Source organism: Aotus nancymaae, unplaced genomic scaffold (assembly GCF_030222135.1).
Source record: "Aotus nancymaae isolate 86718 unplaced genomic scaffold, 86718_ANA_hifiasm-v0.15.2.pri h1tg000021l, whole genome shotgun sequence".
Classification (NCBI taxonomy): Eukaryota; Metazoa; Chordata; class Mammalia; order Primates; family Aotidae; genus Aotus; species Aotus nancymaae.
The window spans coordinates 23,100,153-23,115,063 of NW_026988433.1; the positions used below are offsets into that span (position 1 = coordinate 23,100,153).

Below are 14,911 nucleotides of genomic sequence, written 5' to 3' on the forward strand. Positions count from 1 at the left end.
ATTCCAGCTCTGCCACTTTTTGTGTGTGTAGCATTGGAACAAACCCTTAGCTCAGTTCCCTCATATATACAGCAAACACTCACTGAATAGAATATGCTACTTACTCTTCCAGTCTCTGGATGGAACAGAGAGCAAGAACAAAATTGCTGTGCTCATGGACTTTACATGGTAGGGCAGAGCAGGTCCTCAGAAAATTATCAAATATACATTAAATGTATAAGGTAAATGGTGATGAGTCTAAAGTGAATGGGGGGAATGAAAGAGAACGAGGGTAGGGAGAATGTACATTAAGGGAGAGCTGCAATTTTAGAAAAGGATACCTGGGCAAAGGCTCCCTGAGAAGGTGGTGTAAGGTCTTTTAGGCTGACTGAAGGTGCCATGGATGCCATGTTAACCTCTGTGATCTGCACGGACACTCCAGATGAATTCCTGGAAAATCTAAAGTGACTGGAAGACCATGAAAAGTGGAAGAAATAATCAACCCCTGTGGCGCCTACTTAACTTTGAGACATTCTCCATGGTTCCTTATTCGGACCCTAATTGATAAGGCCATTGGACTTTGTAACGGACCTTGGTCAACCTCGCAACTCCAAACCCTACGACCCCCTCCAAGCTTGCAAAAAAACCGCCCTAAACTGTAACTTTCCACTGCCCACCCCAAACCTATAAAACCAACTCCTATCCCACCGCCCTTGGCGGACGCCCTTTTTGGTCTCAGCCCACCTGCACCCAGGTGAATAAACAGTCTTGTTGCTCACACAAAGCCTGTTTGAGGGGGTCTCTTCATTCAGTGCGCACGTTTTAACAGGTGGCATTTGTACAACAGAAACACAGTATCTATTTTCCAGGCCAGTAACGAAGGTTTAATAAGAAAATGCATGGATTCGTAAAAAATCTATAGGCCCCAAATGGACCTACAAGACCTCTACCCCAATGGATGAGGGAACGCTAACCATAGCAGAACGGTAATCGTGGCGGAACGTTGGCACAAACGGAAAGTTGATCCGAACGGAAAGCTGGTTCGGGGGAAACGTTAGTTATGGAGGAACTTAATCCGGAACAAATCTTGGGCAGAAGCGGAACTTAGACAGGTTGCACAGTTACCATGGCAATGACGCGCGCCCGGAGGGCGGTGGCAGCGACGCAGTGAGACCTGGGAGGAGACAGAGGCAGGGCTTCTTGCAACGGAAGTGGCCTCTCTCCCTCTGCAGGGCTGGGAAGATGCTGCGCCCTGCGTTACTGTGGCTGTGCATTGGCCTCTGCAGCCTCCTGGTGGAGCAAGTAGAGGCCCCGAGCCCCGTGGATCCGCAGGAGCGGAGCCGGCCATACGCGGTGCTGCGCGGGCAGAACCTGGGTGAGCGGCCCTCGGGCTGGCGGGCGGTGGGTAGTGCCTGAGTTTTGCTCCGGGTGCTGGAGCCGGGCATGTGCGGAGCGGACAGGGGTTAGAGTAGGGGGATGGGTGGGAGGGGAGTGCAGTTGAGGCCTCTCAGAGGGCCGCGAGACCCCATCTCCAAAAGCCTGGGGCAGAAGGCCTGAGCTTTACCAGTCAACACAAGGCATGGTGTCCAGTAGGCTCTCAGTATGTGCTGGTTGCCCATGAATGAAGTGCAGTCGGGAGACCTGGGTCTCAGTCTGGGTCCCCTCCTCTCTGGCTGTGTGGGCTGAGGCTAGACAAGGCACATCATTTACCCCACCCCTCTTCTTTCCCAAAGGAGCCAGTATTTGTTGCAAAAACGGTAACAGTTGTTGAGCATTTCCTGTATCCCATGTCTTGTGCTAAGCATTTTGTATACGCGAATTCATTTGAGCCTCACAGTAACTTAATAAGAAAGGTACGATTTTGCAGCCCTATTTTTTTTTTTTTTTTTTTTTTTTTCTTTTAAGATAGGGTCTCTGTCGCCCAGGCTGGAGTGCTGTGGCACGGTCTTGGCTCACTGCAGCCTCGGCTTCCTGGGTTTAAGTGATCCTCCTATCTCAGCCTCCCAGGCGAGTAGCTGGGACTACAGGCAGGCGCCACCACGCCCGGCTAATTTTGTTGTTGTTGTTTACTTTTTGTAGAGATGGGGGTCTCATTTTGATGCCCAGGCTGTTCTGAAACTCATGGGCTAAAGCAATCCTCCCGCCTCGGCCTCCCAAGGTGTTGGGATTACAAGTGTGAGCCACTGCACCTGAGCTTGCAGCTCTATTTTTCGGATAAGGAAAATGAGGCTCAGAGAAGTGAAGTTATTTGCCCCAAGTTACATAGCTAGGAAGTGATGAGGCCGATACTAGAACTTGTTCGGTGGGGCTTGAAACATAAGTTGTGGGAGGATATCTTGAACACAGACACACACTACATACATACGTGTGTGTGCATGGCTTTGGAAGGAGTTCTGGAACTCACAGCTTAGCAAACTTCACAATAAATCTGCCTCTTGCCAAAGCCTTCCCTTCCTACTGTATATCCTTGGTACATCTGCATATCTACAAAGTGACTATGAGTATCATTTTGGATTATCACGACTCTACATAAACTCAGTGTCTGCCATGTGTTTACCCCTTCCTGTGCGCCTAGCAGTCTACACATCACACTCTACATATCTAGTTTCCACACATTATCCCACTGGATCCTTCAGAACAGGGTTTCTCAACCTGGATATTACGACATGTTGAATACATGATTTCAGTGGGCAAGGGGGACTATCCTAAACACTATAAGAACTTTGGCGGCATCCCCAGCCCCTCGATACCAGTAGCACCCTCACCCCCAATCAAGGTAGTCACAATCTCTCCAGATGTTGCCAAATGTTCACTGGAGGCCAGATCCCCATTTGAGAACCACTGCTGTGGAACAGTACTACTGAAAGGGTAGTCTGCAGACCAGTGTGAGTCTGCAAACTATATTATCTGCAAAGAGATGACTACAGAAATTTGAAACTTAACAGTTTGACATTGTTGCAACATCCAAGCACTTAGAGACCAGTTCTAGGTGTCTCTGAACTGGAATGCTTTGCAGATGAAGGGAGCTGGTTATTAGTCGTGCACAATAGGGCTATGTAGTGGTCTGAGACAGACTAGAAATTATAAAAACTCTTTCTTTGCCTTAGATAGTTTGAGAAGTGCTGTCATAGACAATCTTGCACAGTCACTTTTTTTTTTTTTTTTTTAAATACAGAGTTTTGCTCTTATTACCCAGGCTGGAGTGCAACATCATGATCTCAGCACCCTGCAACCTCCGCCTCCTGGGTTCAAGCGATTCTCCTGCCTTAGCCTCCCGAGTAGCTGGGATTACAGGCATGTGCCACCACACCCTGCTGATTTTTGTATTTTTAGTAGAGGCAGCGTTTCACCATGTTGGTCAGGCTGGTCTTGAACTCACTGCAACCTCTGCCTCCCGGGTTCAAGTGATTCTCCTGCCTTAGCCTCCCAAGTAACTGGGACTACAGGTGCACACCATCATGCCCAGCTAATTTTTGTATTTTTAGTAGAGATGGGGCTTAACCATGTTGGCCAGGATGGTCTCAATCTCTTGACCTCATGATCTGCCTGCCTCAGCCTCTCAAAGTGCTGGGATTACAAGCATGAGCCACCACGCCCGGCCTAAAACAGTTCTTTAAGGTTCTGCCTGGGCCTGCCATTCAGCCAACTGTCAGTGCATGCGAAGTATAAAGAGAAGTGAAAGGATGACTAGTGGGAGAACTGATCAGTCCCCACATGCATGGCCATTGTATGCCTAACAACTCATGGTTGTAAGCTCCTTTTTATTTATTTATTTATTTTTTATGGACAACCAGAATGATCAGCTCCTTTTTAAATTTTATTTTCATTTATTTTTATTTTATTTTTTGATATGGAGTCTCGCTGTTGCCCAGGCTGGAGTGCAATGAGGTGATCTCAGCTCACTGCAACCTCTGGCTCCCAGGTTCAAATGATTCTCTTGCCTCAGCCTCCTAAGTAGCTGGGATTACAGGTGCCTGCCACTGTGCCCGGCTAATTTTTTTTTTTTTCTTTTGAGACAGAGTCTTACTTTGTCGCCAGGCACCAGGCTGGAGTGCACTGGCACGATCTCAGCTCACTGCAACCTCCACTTCCCAGGTTCAAGCAATCTCCTGCCTCAGCCTCCTGAGTAGCTGAGACTACAGGCACGCGCCACCACGCCCAGCTAATTTTTGTATTTTCAGTAGAGACGGGGTTTCACCATGTTGGCCACGATGGTGTCGATCTCTTGACCTCGTGATTTGCCCACCTCAGCCTCACAAAGTGCTGGGATTACAGGCGTGAGCCACCGTGCCCGGCAATTTTTGTATTTTTAATAGAGATGGGGTTTTGCCATGTTGGCCAGACTGGTCTAAAACTCCTGTCCTCAGGTGATCCACCTGTCTCAACCTGTGCTGGGATTACACAGTGCTGCGATTACAAGTGTGAGCCACTGTGCCCAGCCATTTTTATTTCTTAAAGGTAGATTTCCATCCCCCAATTCAGTCTTCTGCATTCCTGCTTTGGGAGGTTTTTTGGTTTTTTCGGTGAAAAGGATTCTTCAAAGGGAGTTTTAAATTTTTTTAGAGCCCTTCCAAAATGCAAAATACAAGAAAATATTTTATTTAAATGAAATTTTATAAATTGAACTTTAAGTTCAATTGTAGTCCAAACCTTAGAAAGTCAGAATTCAAGACTTTTGGAAATTAGGGCAGATATTTACTTAACAAGGGCTATTTTGAGACAAGACATTTAGTTCATGTAGGTTGTAGATTTTGTTTGACAAAGATCTTAAAATTACTTCTGGCCTTTGGAGTTATGACATGCTGTCTTTGTCACCTTCTCCTTCCTTCCTCCCCCTCACTCACCAAAAAAAGATGACTTTTCTATATAGTCAGTTTTAAAATAATAACTGGTTTAAGCATGGAGGGTAGGGAAAGGGAGGATCACAGATCCTACACACTTACTGATTTAAGTAAAACTATGGTCAAATCTTGGTTTTTCAAAAGAACAGAATTGAGACTGAAGAACAACCCTGGTCTGGAACCTGATGTCCCTACAAACACATATCAGTGTACATTTGTTTGTTTTAAATGCTTCCCAAGATTGCTGAGATAGTCACAGAAACAAGATTGCATAACACTGCTGCTATTGAATAAACCTCTGACAGGTTGCTGGTTACGTTAGCAGTTTATTTATTTTTTCATTTTTTGTTATGTAGTAGTTTAAAGCCCAGTTCCTTATCCTGTACCACCAGGGCTCAACTTGTGTAATTAATTGTAGTTCCTATTTCTCACCTGAGCACCTTGAAAATTTCAGGTGTGAAATTTAGTCTTAAAAACATAACAGATTTGTGAGTTAGTTGCTTCTCTGGTCAAAAGGCCCTTGTCAAGACTCATCTTGGGACTGAAATACTTTAATGAATCCCCAGATCTTTATTAATGGCTTTAAAGACATAATTGGGTTTCCTGCTCTCTTGTCCCCTGTAATCAGACAATTTTCCACACAAAATCCAGGAGGATCTTTTTTTTTTTTTTTTAACTAAATCAGAGGATGTTATTCTTTTGCCTACAACCCCCCAATGGCTTCTCTTTAAACTTAAAATTTATGTTTCCTTCATGGTCTCCAAGGCCCTGCACAGACTGGCCCCAGCCTTCCTCTCCAGCCTGATTTCCTGCCTCTCTTCCTGCACTCCTTGCCTGGTTGCCTCCTTTCTGTTCACTGAGTGTATCAGGCTGATTCAGGCCTCAAGGCCCTTCCTCAGCTGATCCTTGGGCCTGCAGTGAGCTCCCTGCAGAGCTTCACTTATAAGGGCTCAGCTTGTTGTTTTTTTTTTTTTATTTTTTGTTTTTAAGATAGAGTCTCACTTTGTGGCCCAGTGGCGCAATCTCGGCTCACTGCTACCTCCACCTCCTGGGTTCAAGCAATTCACATGCCTGAGCCTCCTGCATAGCTGGGGCTACAGGCGCATGCCACTATGCCTGACAAATTTTTGTGTAGAACCAGGGTTTCACCATGTTGGCCAGGCTGGTCTTGAACCTCTGACCTCAAGTGATCCACCCACCTAGGCCTCCCAAAGTACTGGGATTACAGGCATGAGCCATTGCACCTGGCCTGTCTCAGCTTGAGAGTCTCCTCCTCGGATGCTTCCTGACTATCCCACCTCCTGCTGTCCATCCTGTCTCCATCCCCAGCATGTTACTGTTTTTTTTCACGGTATATCAAGCTGTGTGAAATGCACTCACCTGTATGTTTCTCCTGACAATAGATGGAGACATTTGGAGAGAGGGTCTGTTTACAGCTGTTTGTACAGCACCTGACAGTGCCTGGCAGCAAGTGGCATTTGATCAATCATTGACAGTGAGTGGATGACCTGGAGCTGCCATTTGGAAGTAACCTGTTTTCCCTTTGCAGTGTTGATGGGAACCATTTTCAGCATCCTGCTGGTGACTGTCATCCTTATGGCATTTTGTGTCTACAAGCCCATTCGGCGTCGGTGACAGCCAGACAAGTTCTTCAATGAGTATTTGGGAATAGGATAAGTTGTGTTGGGCCAGTGGAGAAGTTGGAATCAAAACTTTCCTACCTGGAAATGACCTTTGGTGTGGACAGTTGGTAAATGTTAAATGATTTAGAAGAGAACATCTACTAGCAATTATGTTTCCTAACACTATACTGCAAATAATTGGCCCCTCAGTTTGCTTCTCAGTGTTTCTTTTTCTGTCTGATTGTACTTGTTAAAAGTAAGGCCTGAAAGCTCCAAAGGTCAGTGTAAAGATGGAGTGTTCATTAGAAAGAAAACATGGTAACCTTGTGAGTGCCTGTGAGAACCACACTGGAAAGAACTAACCACTAATGCTTGAAAATGTTAGTAAGAGGGAGACTTACAATGTAGACTTTCTCTATTTAAGAACCATTTGGTCACAATGGGTTAAGAATCACAGATGTTTTTTCTCACCCGAGTTGGCCTAGAATGCGCTGGTTACAAAGTGGTGTCAGCTGAAGAACTTGGGCCGTCGTTTCTCACCTGCATCCAGCCCTGCACTCAGGTCCTCCCCCTGAAGGCAGTCACATCAGGTAGACCTGTTACTACATGCACCTTTGGCCTGGAAGGCTCTGAGTTTGGACTGGAAATGTTACCAGGTTGGTCTCTCACAAAAAGGACTCTCTCCTGCTCAGACACATTAATCTCCCTATCTTTAAGTCTTTCTAGCCCACGGTCTGAAACTTGAGGTGACTTTCCAGATTTGGAATCTAAAAGGCTCAGCAGGCGGTCTGTTCATCCCTGGGTGGGGAGGGCCCAGCTAACAGAAATGCATGTCCACTGTGCGGGCCAGTGTGTGTTTACACAAATTTCATTTCAGCTTTGAAAATGCTGCTATTAGTTTGCACTGTTGGTGAACTGGAATTTTTCCTCCTATTGAAATGATACTTTCATACTTATAGAGTGGTCGTCAATATTTATTTTAAGGTGCTAGATTTAATTTTGTTATACATTGAAAATCTTATCTTGTGTTCATTCAAGCACAGCACTGATTTTAACAACCTGCATTTAATGTGAAATAACTGAAATAAGATGTAACTGTTTAACTTAAGGATTTTGTTTGTAATCTTGTAACATTGAGCCATTGAAATGTTCACTGTTCTGTGCTTTTGAGCAAAATGTCAATTAAAATTAAAGTAAAATCCTATATACTGTTTTACTTCACCAATTATTTCCCAAGTGTTTGAAATGCAGATGTTTGAATTTGATCTAATCACTTAAGGAAGCTCTGTGAAGTGTAAATTTTTTTTTTTTTTTTTTGAGATGGGAGTTTGATTCTTGTTGCCCAGGCTGGAGTACAATGGTGCGGTCTCAGCTCACTGCAACCTCCACCTCCTGGGTTCAAGTGATTCTCCTGCCTCCGCCTCCCAAGTAGCTGGGATTACAGGCATGAGCCACCACGCCCAGATAATTTTTTTGTATTTTTATTAGAGACAGGGTGGTCTCAAACTCCTGACCTCAGATGAACCACCCACCTTGGCCTCCCAAAATGCTGGGATTACAGGGTGAGCCACCGTGTCTGGCCTAAAGTTGAGATTAAGAAGTCTCCTAGTGCTGCCTGTGATTTAGGGGCTGTGGAGTCATTTGCATGTTGTATCTTTTTCCACCTGGACGTCAGGCTTAAACCTACACATATTTCTAGATAGAGGTCTAGGTGGGACTTTGAACTCCATCACTCACTGCACCACCGAGAGTCATTTGAAATTTCCACATCCAGTTCATCTTCCTTGAGGTCATTGTGGTCAGCAGTAGACTGTGCGACCAAGCTGGCAGTTATGACAACTTCCCTTTCCTGTCATTATTTAGAACAGACTTCCCCACTTCCTTGACATCCCACATTTATGTACAGTGTGACAAGCTTGTTAATAGAGCAGAATGCCTTAGGAACTTAGTTCCTAGCAGTGGTCTAACATGCAGAAGTTGCTCAATTAAAGTTTCTGGCCAGGTGAGGTGGCTCACGCCTGTAATCCCAGCACTTTGGGGGGCCGAGGCGGGTGGATCACCTCAAGTCAGGAGTTTGACACCAGCCTAGCCAACATGGTGAAACCCTGTCTCTACTAAAAATACAAAAAATATATGGGTGTGGTGGCACACACCTGTAATCCCAGCTACTTGGGAGGCTGAGGCAGGAGAATCATTTGAACCTGGGAGGAGGAGGTTGCAGTGAGCCAAGATGGCACCATTGCACTCCAGCCTGGGCAACAAGAGTGAAACTCCATCTCAGGGGAAAAAAAAACAAAGTTCCTGTTGATACTGGGCCACTCAAGCTTAGCTTTTCAGTTTTTAGTTAAATAATCCATAGGCATTGCACCTCTTGACCTTAAAGAGTAATGGTTTTCTTCATAGTGTCCTTGTGGCTTCAAGTATTGATCTTTACTTTTCCCCAAAAGCAAAGCAGCTCCTTTACATCTTCCCAGAAATTAAGCCTCGTTTCTGGAACCCATTCATTTCTACTGGCCACTACCTTTGTTGTTTTAACAATGTTGTTTTAATAATACCAACATATTTAGGTATAGGAAGAGGTAGAAGCCTTATCATCTGGACGTCTAGGAGCAGCCTCACAAAGCAGTTTGGCTTCAAAGGAGAGCGCTGATGCAGAGCTTTGATGTTGGCTGGCCTTCCCTTACCCCATAAGAGCCAGTTCACCTCCAGGAGGACCACAGAGGTGTCCAAATAGTCCGACACTGGCTTGTTTTTAGTTGCCATTTGAAACGAGCAGCATGAGGCCTGTTAACCTGGGTAGGAAGGCCGGGAGGAGGATGCCACCTTTGCAGTGATGAACTGAGTGATGTGAGGCATTTTAATGTTCTACTGACATACGTAACAGGAAGTGTGGGTACATCCAGTGACTAGAAAAAACTGAAAAGAAAAAAGACTCAAAAGACTGGAATATTGTAGAAGCACCCTCTAAGGAAGCAGTCTTTATTTGCATGTTTATAGTGAACACATATGAAAAACGCTGCAACAGTTTGACACAATGCTCAGTCCCTTTTTAAGTGAATTCCTGGGGAGAAAGGCAAGGACCTTGGGGAGCAGAGCAGTGGAATGCAAACACAGAAATTATCTATGAGTCACCTTCGTGAGCCAAGGACACGGCCACGCTGCAGCCATTCCAACAAGTGTCTTTGCTCACAGTAAACGCCAAGTAAACAAAAGCCATACTGTGTATTTGAAATAAATATGACGTTGCCTATACTGGCCTCATGTGCAGAGAAGGAATTTTGGTCAGACCATGACAAAAAAAAAAGGCAGATGGTGAAATGGAATTAAAAGCACAATTCTTTGTGTCTAGGAACGTTTCACTGGCAATACTAACTGTATGATACAGACGTTAACTGGAACAGTAGTTTACATTTCTCTTCCTATCCCCAAAGAAGCACAACAGAGGAAATAGACGCAAAATGGAGGGTATTGTTTACCAGGTTATTTCAGTACAGCCTGTGGGAATGAATATACGGGCCACAGTGAGCAGTGCCCTCAGCTGTATCCCCAGGGTTCTGTATGTTGCGCTATGCTGCGACGGTTATTTACAGGAGGGTTTGACAAAAGAGAGTTAACTACTAAAGGTATCCAAAAAAGGCCTGAGAAAGTCTGGTTAAAATGTATAACCTTGTATTGCTACTGATGGGAGTAGTTGTTTTTATACCTTTTACAAATAATAAAAAGATTCTCTTAAAAAATATATTTATCCAGAAAGGATGTTGATTTGAACTCTAAAAAGCAACGTGGAATCATCATTTTCCCTTTTTAATGAAGAGCCCTGGAGCTCCGTTGTTTTCAGCTCCCTTTCTGGTTGCAAGTCCATCCTTCCTCTGGAGTGAGTCTAGGGCATGCAGTGGGCTCTTCCTAGGTGTCTATGAGGAAAGCCTTCACTCGTGCCGGAGTAGAACACACCTGGTTTGGTTCTGTGTGTTCCAATATTTGGCCAGCTTGCCTACTTCAAGAATAAGCCTCAGTTTCCCCTAGCTGCTCCTTCAGGGACAGGATTAGCTGCCTTTGATTTAACTGGAGAATCCTGCTCTCAAAAGAATTGCCTTTACAAATTCAAATCCGATCCCTTGATGCATGCAGTGAGGTGATGTGAAACTATTAGTAATGTATTAAGGCTAAGGCAACATCCATGGCCATTTGTGTATCTTAATTTGATGCAAATAGTTAATAATAATCTAAAATAGATCCTATATGTATCTCCTCTAACTTTAGCTAGGTGTGGAAGGAATGGAATCAGATGGAGATGAAGGAAGAATAATGACAATGTCCTAGAAACCCTGTAAAAAGGTAAAGAGTAGATCAGCACAGATTACCCATTTCTTTGGTGAACAGTAAAGAAGTGTCTCCAATTCTCATAGACCACACTCCACAAAGGCTGCTGCTGCTCTCATATATAAAAGCACCCTGACTCTGCAATAACTTGTTTTGTTAAAAATTTATCTACAAACCTGCGGGGATTGGGGTTTTGTCTAAAGCTGGTAGTAAAAATGTGACCTGCAAGCCAATATAGCTAATGGAAAGTGACAATGCTCTCCTCCCCTTAGCCTGGAGATGGGGCCTGCAATCCCTGGTCCCTTCTCCACCTCAGGGAGCAGCCTGGATGGTCCTGGGAGTCCCTGGTTCTGCACCTCTGCATAAAGAAGGGGCAGCTGTTGTCTGCTGCACGCATGCGAGGTACAGGCCCTTGGCCCCAGGGCTCTGGTTGACACAGCATCTGTGACAGCCCAGAGCCTCTGCTTTGTGCAGCCCATGGACCGAAAGGTCTATTTGTCAGTGAGTGATAGCTGTAAGACCTGCTGGAGCTCAGCCTCTTCCTCCTGGAGCCGGAGCTCCCATTCCTCGAGCTCTTTGGCAGAGAGCTCCATGGCCAGCTGCAAGTCGTTATCAAAACGGCTTGTCTCGCTCAGGGCGCTGGGGCACAGGCCTTCCGTGCTGCTGAGGAGGCTCTCCTGGATGGCCCTGGGTTGGAAAACAGGAAAAAAGGGAGAGTCACTACTATTATCATCATGGTGGCAGCAACAACTACATTTCTTAACTGCTTACCAAGGGCACACTGTGACAGGCATTTAATATGCATGATGCCATTTAATCCCACATAACTCTGGGGGTATAGGTGCTGTGTACAGGTGAGAAATCCCACTCTCCTGCCCAAGACCACCCAACCAGTAAGTGATAAGACTGGGAATTAAACTTGAATCTGTTTTAAAGCAAAACTCAGGTTCTTCATCAACAGGCTCTCATAGACCCCTAAAGTATAAGAAAAGTCATTGTAAAATGAATCCGTGCAGTTTTTCCTGTAATCTCTGGAGCTGTTCCCTCAAACGTCTTTATCTTTACAATTATATAAACTTCTGTACCTTTCCCCAGTGGCACTGACCTGTGAACCAGTCAGCAATTCTATTACCCATTCCTGAGAACTTGCTTTCAAGAGTCTAGCAAGGTTATTATAATGAGTAATTGCCACAAGAGGAAGCAGGAAAGCCAACACTTTTCTAGTCTTTCCTGCCAGTGTGTGGCACCATGCATCTGCCTGGGGACCAAATGCACAGTGCCATGCATCTGCCTGCCTGCTGAGTGCCTGTGTCCACCCTGGTTTAATCCAGAGTCATGTCAGTCAATCACCTCTCGTACTGGGCATCATAGGTATTTGTCTGGCTGATCCCTCCATTTGAAGCTGGTCCTGAAAGTTCCTGGCAAAGACAAATGTGACAGACATGAATACGTCTTAGGAGAAATTGGTGCCATTCTGGTAAGGAAACGATGGCAGCAAGAACCAAATTAAAAGTCTTTCCATACCCATTATTGATAGTGCTGTGTGAAAAATTAACAGGGACTTGGGTTACCTCAAAAACAACACCTAAGTGGCAGGTAGTAACATGCCACAGCCTAATTCACAGCCACAACCTTCTCATTCTTTCTATAAAATCAATCTATTAAATATAGCTAACCCATGTGGAAGATATACACAACGAAAAACAAAACCACAGCTAACCTTGGGCAAAGTTCAAGGGACCAAAGCAGGTTTTTAGTTTTTTTTCGAGATAGGGTCGCACTCTTGTCCAGGCTCAAGTGTAGCGGTGTGACTGTAGCTCACTGCAGCCTTGACCTCCTGGGCACAAGAAATCCTCCCACCTCAGCCTCCTGACTAGTTGGGAATACAGATGCACACCACCATACTCGGTTTTTAAAAATTTTTGGTAGAGGCTGGGCATGGGGGCTCACACCTCAACCCAACAGTTTGGGAGGCCAAGGCGGGCAGATCACTTGAGGCCAGGAGATTCAGATCAGCCTGGCCAACATGGTAAAACCCCGTTGCTACTAAAATATAAAAATTAGCCAGGTGTGGTGGTGGGCACCTGTAATCCTAGCTACTTGGGAGGCTGAGGCAGAAGAATCGCTTGAACCTGGGAGGCAGGGGTTGCAGTGAGCCAATATGTGCCACTGCACTCCAGCCTGGGCAAAAGAATGATATTCTGTCTCAAAAATGAAAAAAAAAATTTTTTTTGGTAAAGATAGGATCTCACTATGTTGCCCAGGCTGGTCACAAACTCCTGGGCTCAGTCAATCCTCCCACCTCAGCCTCCCAAAGTGCTGGGATTATAGGCATGAGCCACTGCACCCAGCCAGTAATTCTTCTAGGGCAAGATAAGAAGACACAATTCAATAGTGTTAGTCTTTGACTTTGGCTATTCTTCTTGTTAAAACTTATGGTCAACAAGGTTTATGTAGCTACTCGGGAGCTGGCAGGGGGAGCTAAGTTCACTTACATAGGGAAAGGAAAAGCATACCAGGCTGACTGATGTCCAGGGGTGGGTCTTCTCCCAGGAGGCCTCCCAAAGGGAACACGCTTGCTTTGGGGTCAGGCTCTCAGCCTAGCAGCCTTGGAAAACTGAATAGGTCTGAGAATAGGGCCATGGTGGTGGCGGGGATAAGTGGAGAAGGTAGATTCACATTACACAAGCACTGAGACTCAGGAATAAAACCAGAAAGCCGTAAGCTTGAGCCAGTGAGGATGCTGGAGTGTGAGTACTGTTTCCAAAGCAGCAGCCCTGTGAGGGCAGGGGCTGCTTCCCCAGAGAATTCCCAGCACCTAGCACAGAGCCTGGCACAGAGCAGGTACTCTGCAAACATCTGAATGAAGAATGGAAGGAAAGAAAAAGCCAATTAACAAATAAATGGACTGCAGGAACCCAGGACACACCAGAGGGTGCTGGAGGCAGACCAGACTCTACCTTAGTAGAGCCAGGAGCCATGGAAGGGAGGAGATGGAAGGAGTTGATGTTAGGGGAGGAGGACCTCAAGCCTTGGACTGTCCCAGGAAGGAGAGATGTGGAGGGAGAACCACATACAACAATAAAAGGCAACTGTTCTACTGGGCGCAGTGGTGCATGACTTTAGTCCCAGCTACCTGGGAGGCTGAGGTGGGAGGATCTCTTGAACCCAGGAGTTTGAGGGTGCACTATGATCATGCCTGTAAACAGCTACTGCACTCCAACTTGGGCAACACAGAGAGACTAATCACACACACTCACACACACGCATGTACACACACACGCAGCATAGGGAGACCACACACACACACATAAATACACACACACATCCCTCTGCTTACACAGGTCTGTCCCATCTTTTGCTTTCTGTTTCACTATAGACCCAGAGAGAGTTCAGGGAGATGGTACCCTTTGTGGAGGGAGTGGGATTCAAATCCACTTCACTACCTTCATCTGAGACTACTAACACATAGATAATCTTCCAGGAAAAATATGATAGTGTGAATCAGCGTGAATTTACTGCATACTAGAAGATGATAAAGTACATCTAGAAAAGTACAGAATTACAAGCTATGTACATGAATATGAGGGAAAGGAAAGTCTGCCTGAAGACATCTTGTGAATGGTGCTGACTGGGATCATGTACATGGTCTCTTACATAACAAGCGTTTGCAAGAAGACCAGATGCATAAAGTATAATCTATGCAAATACCATGAATATGTCAAACTTGATATTTAGAATAAGTCTTTCAGATTAGCCAAACACTGAGGCTAATCCATAGGGTAAGACCTCCCAAGCCCTACCATTTATTCTGATAAACACACCTGGCTCCTGCTGGACTCCAGCAGACTTTGCTGGATGGCAAACTGCATTATCTCGTAATCTTCGTCTTGCAAATGCACATTTCTGCCATTGTCTTGAATGTAGTAAGATTCAGGAATTTCAAACACAGATTGATCAACCTCAAAGTTGGTGATGTGGGAAGCTGAAACACAAAAGGCAACTGTCCAGTGTCTGAGTCAATTACAATACATTTCCACTCCAACTTTTTGCAAACATGTTTTACATTAGAAAAAAAAAGAAAGGCTCAAAATTATAATAATCAAGGCTTACTATTATATGAGAGATTCTGAGGAAGCATGACAGAAA

At 45.2% G+C, this 14,911-nt stretch overlaps 2 protein-coding genes across 5 annotated transcripts in view; one reads left to right on the top strand and one right to left on the bottom strand.

Moving 5' to 3' along the window:
• Window positions 1–1,164: 1,164 nt before the first annotated feature.
• Window positions 1,165–7,646, top strand: CUNH12orf76 (chromosome unknown C12orf76 homolog). The gene is made up of 2 exons (XM_064379862.1): window positions 1,165–1,354; window positions 6,370–7,646. The coding sequence occupies exons 1-2, from the start codon at window positions 1,222–1,224 to the stop codon at window positions 6,453–6,455; spliced, it is 219 nt and encodes a 72-aa protein (XP_064235932.1). The 5' UTR covers window positions 1,165–1,221; the 3' UTR covers window positions 6,456–7,646.
• Window positions 7,647–9,389: 1,743 nt separating this feature from the next.
• Window positions 9,390–14,911, bottom strand: part of ANKRD13A (ankyrin repeat domain 13A) — a 40,431-nt gene continuing 34,909 nt past the window's right edge. For all 4 annotated transcript variants that reach the window (XM_012469106.3, XM_012469105.2, XM_012469104.3 and 1 more), the window contains exons 13-15: window positions 14,587–14,747; window positions 12,113–12,180; window positions 9,390–11,449 (exon numbers count right to left, since the gene is read on the bottom strand). In XM_012469106.3, the coding sequence (XP_012324529.1) occupies window positions 11,254–11,449; window positions 12,113–12,180; window positions 14,587–14,747 (425 nt within the window). In that variant the 3' untranslated portion in view covers window positions 9,390–11,253. The remainder of the gene's footprint in view (window positions 11,450–12,112; window positions 12,181–14,586; window positions 14,748–14,911) is intronic.